At 37.8% G+C, this 3,265-nt stretch overlaps 1 protein-coding gene across 1 annotated transcript; it reads left to right on the top strand.

Annotated features, from left to right (window-relative positions):
- Positions 1 to 1,460: 1,460 nt before the first annotated feature.
- On the top strand, positions 1,461 to 1,922 carry LOC114287390 (uncharacterized). The gene has a single exon (XM_028230719.2). The coding sequence runs from the start codon at positions 1,461 to 1,463 to the stop codon at positions 1,920 to 1,922; it is 462 nt and encodes a 153-aa protein (XP_028086520.1).
- The last annotated feature ends 1,343 nt before the right edge of the window (positions 1,923 to 3,265 follow it).

Raw genomic sequence — 3,265 nt, 5'->3', positions numbered from 1 at the left:
TCGACCCAAACGCTTATGGACAGACCTAGAACATGGAAAAATAAGCACATAATCTTCACAAGACTAAGCCTAAAACATGCTCCAACAAAGGCTAACAACCTAAGGCACATTAAGGCATAAACAAGGCATTACATGGCAACTATGCTAAGCATGCATGGAGTTCCAAAACCAACTTGAAATCATGTTATATTATGGATATATAAGCATGAAAAATAAACCAAACATGCTCAACACACACTCAAGCATAGGCTTCCTTAAGGGGCCAAAATATGTCCTTTTCAAGGACAACAAGGAGAGGGGGTGGCCCTCTCCTTCTTGGAACTTCAAAGCATCATCTTCACCACTGAAATCCCTCAAGATTTCAGTGGTGAAGAGACCTCAACACCAAAATCCCGGAGCTAACACAAAATGGCTCAAAATGAGGCCTTTTGAGGCCTAAGGGTGGTCAAAAACCCTCAAACAACAAAACACTCTTAACAAACAATAAAGAGGGCCTAAAAACAGAACTTTTTATGTTATACAATAAGCACAAAAACAGCTCTAAGATAGGTATAAAATCAATGCAAAAATGGGGGAAAAAGGGACTAGAATCTCACCCTTGAAGACCCCTTCACAAATTGTGCTCCAATGGCCTCCTTTGGCTTCAAACCAGTCAAGAAACTCAAGAACAAGCACTTAGAACCCTAGTTTCAAGAGGAAGGTGAAACACTAGGTGTTTGTGTGCAATAGTAAGACACAAAGCACCTAGTGAACAAAATGAGAGGGAAAGAGAGATAGAATGTGTATCTCACCCAAACCCTAGAACAAGAGCTCAACAATGGCTGTTTTACTCTCAAAATATCCTAAGTCTCTAACCTTAGTCTCTCCTTTTTGCCTTAGAGAGAGCTTCTCTCTATATTGTCTTGTAAAGCTTACAAGACAAGCTTTTTAAGAGGGAGATCCCTCCATACACGTGTATGGAGGGATGCAATAGCAAGACAGCTGTCTAAAAATATCTGCAAAAGCAGATGAATAGCAATCGGCCGGCCAAAAATGCCATCTTGGCAAAAAAGGGTGCCGACCGGCACAAAAAAGTGCTGACCGGCAACAAATAGTGCCGGCCGGCAAACTATATTGCCGGTGGCAGCAAACACCAGCCGGTGGCCTCTAGCCACTGCCGGTGGTGGGTGGGGATGGTCTACAAGCCCCACCCTGCCTCTCAAAGGCAAGATGCAAGTGTTTGGTGCAAAACCAGACACTAAACGGTCAAGTTCGGAGATCCTGAGGCAAGGCGCGCGAGCCGAGGCCTCCGGGAACTCCAAACGAACACAAACATGGAAGATCACCATGTGTTCAAACAGTGACGTCCAAGTCTTGAGGACGGTCAAAAATGGGGTGTCTACACGAATATGTTAAGTATGGATCAGAACTCGATTTTAGGCAGAGCTAGAGACAAGTGAATACCAAATGCAGATGGACTAATGCTTACACTAAGTGACAAAGATGTTGGACAAGGATTTGTCTCGATCTCTGAGGACAATGAAGTATTTAATGATGAGAGTTGGGAATCTGTCTATCTAGCTGATGTGCTAATTGACACTGGATATGATAATGCTGACCCTGACACTTTTGTGTCAACATGGTACTCTCCTGTTTGCCCTATGGACCCTTGTTTATTTGACAACGTTGAGGAGAAGTATTCCAATAAGACAACGTCATTGAGGTCTGAAAGGAAGCTCCTGTTTGACCGCACAAATTTCGGGCTCTTTGAAATGTTCCATCAGTTCATGGACCCACTCCTGTGGGTGAAGCAGCCAACAGGGAAGGTGGGCCTTACAAGGCAGAAACATGGGATCGGTTACAAGCTGCATAAGTTGTTGGCAAGTGAAGAGAAGAGCATGCATGAGGACGTGACAAAGAGGGTGTTGGATAGGGAGATGTAGCGGCTCGATTCTGGGGATGACGTGGACGCGAATATGTGGAGGTTGAGAAATTGTTGATGGATGACTTAATAGTGGAGGTTGCGAATATGTTAATTATGGATCAGAACTCGATTTTAGGCAGAGCTAGAGACAAGCGAATACCGAATGCAGATGGACTAATGCTTACACCAAGGTTGCGAATATGTTAAGTATGCATCAGAACTCGATTTTAGGCAGAGCTAGAGACAAGCGGATACTAAATGCAGATGGACTAATGCTTACACCAAGGTTGCGAATATGTTAAGTATGGATCAGAACTCGATTTTAGGCAGAGCTAGAGACAAGCGAATAGAATTGAACGGAATGGAATGGAGCTAGAGACAAATTCCACGCTCCCTACCTATGCTAATTTTATTATCCCGTCCAATTGACAACTAGTACCCTTAATTTTTTATTTTCTGTTTTTTGTCTTTTGTATACAATATGATCATAAAAATTATTAAATATTTTCGGATTATCATATAACATTGTCTATATTTTTTTTTTTTATCTTCATATGACATTGTCTATATGATAATTAATCTCAGCAAATGAGAAAAATCACAACACACAGCCATCATTTGTCTTTTGATTGTCTAATAAAGGTATAAATCTCCATATTTCAGTCATACAATATTTTACTACATGATTAATTTAGAATATCACATAAATAATATTACATAATGTTTTGAAATTACTAAATAATTACCCTATGATCATGGTTTTTCTACCAAACTATATGTTAGGATTGAAATTTCAGCACTTCTTTAAAAAAGAAAAAGAAAAAGAAAAAGTAGCATTATATAAATGAATGTAAATCATCATGATAGTTTACACGAATCTACATTACTTGTTACCTCTTTTCTCTTCTCTATTCTATTGGATCTTGTTTGATTCTTATGATGATTTTTGTGACATGAACAATTTTATAAATTAATAAAATTTAAAGAGACAAAAAAGAAACATGTGATATTTGTTTCGTTTACCCATCAAGTGATATGAAATTAAGCTTAAGAGGTTGTTTGGGAAACTGATAAAATAAGATAAAATAAAAAATCATTAAAAAAGTTTTAAAAAATCTTATGAAAAAGTTAAAGATTCATTTCTTTCTTTTTGTACTTCTTTTTGTAAAAATTCAAAAAATTATTGTCAAACACTTTATTTTTTTCACCTCATAATTTAACAAAATTACTAAAAAAAACCATTTCCTTAACACCCTAAGTATTAATGCATATATTTATTTTTTTTCCATTCAGATAAGAGCATCTCAAACTTTTACTTAGACTTTCCATCAAATTTAAATTTGTTAAAATACGCACACTTTT

The sequence above is a fragment of the Camellia sinensis genome, chromosome 3 (assembly GCF_055761805.1).
Source record: "Camellia sinensis isolate YWXY chromosome 3, ASM5576180v1, whole genome shotgun sequence".
Taxonomy (NCBI): Eukaryota; Viridiplantae; Streptophyta; class Magnoliopsida; order Ericales; family Theaceae; genus Camellia; species Camellia sinensis.
Note: the sequence above shows the minus strand (reverse complement) of the source record. Positions and strands in the feature narration are given on the sequence as shown.

Bases quoted from the DNA above. Each gene is read 5' to 3' on its own strand.
- LOC114287390 (XM_028230719.2), top strand. From the start codon at position 1,461: ATGCTTACACTAAGTGACAAAGATGTTGGACAAGGATTTGTCTCGATC.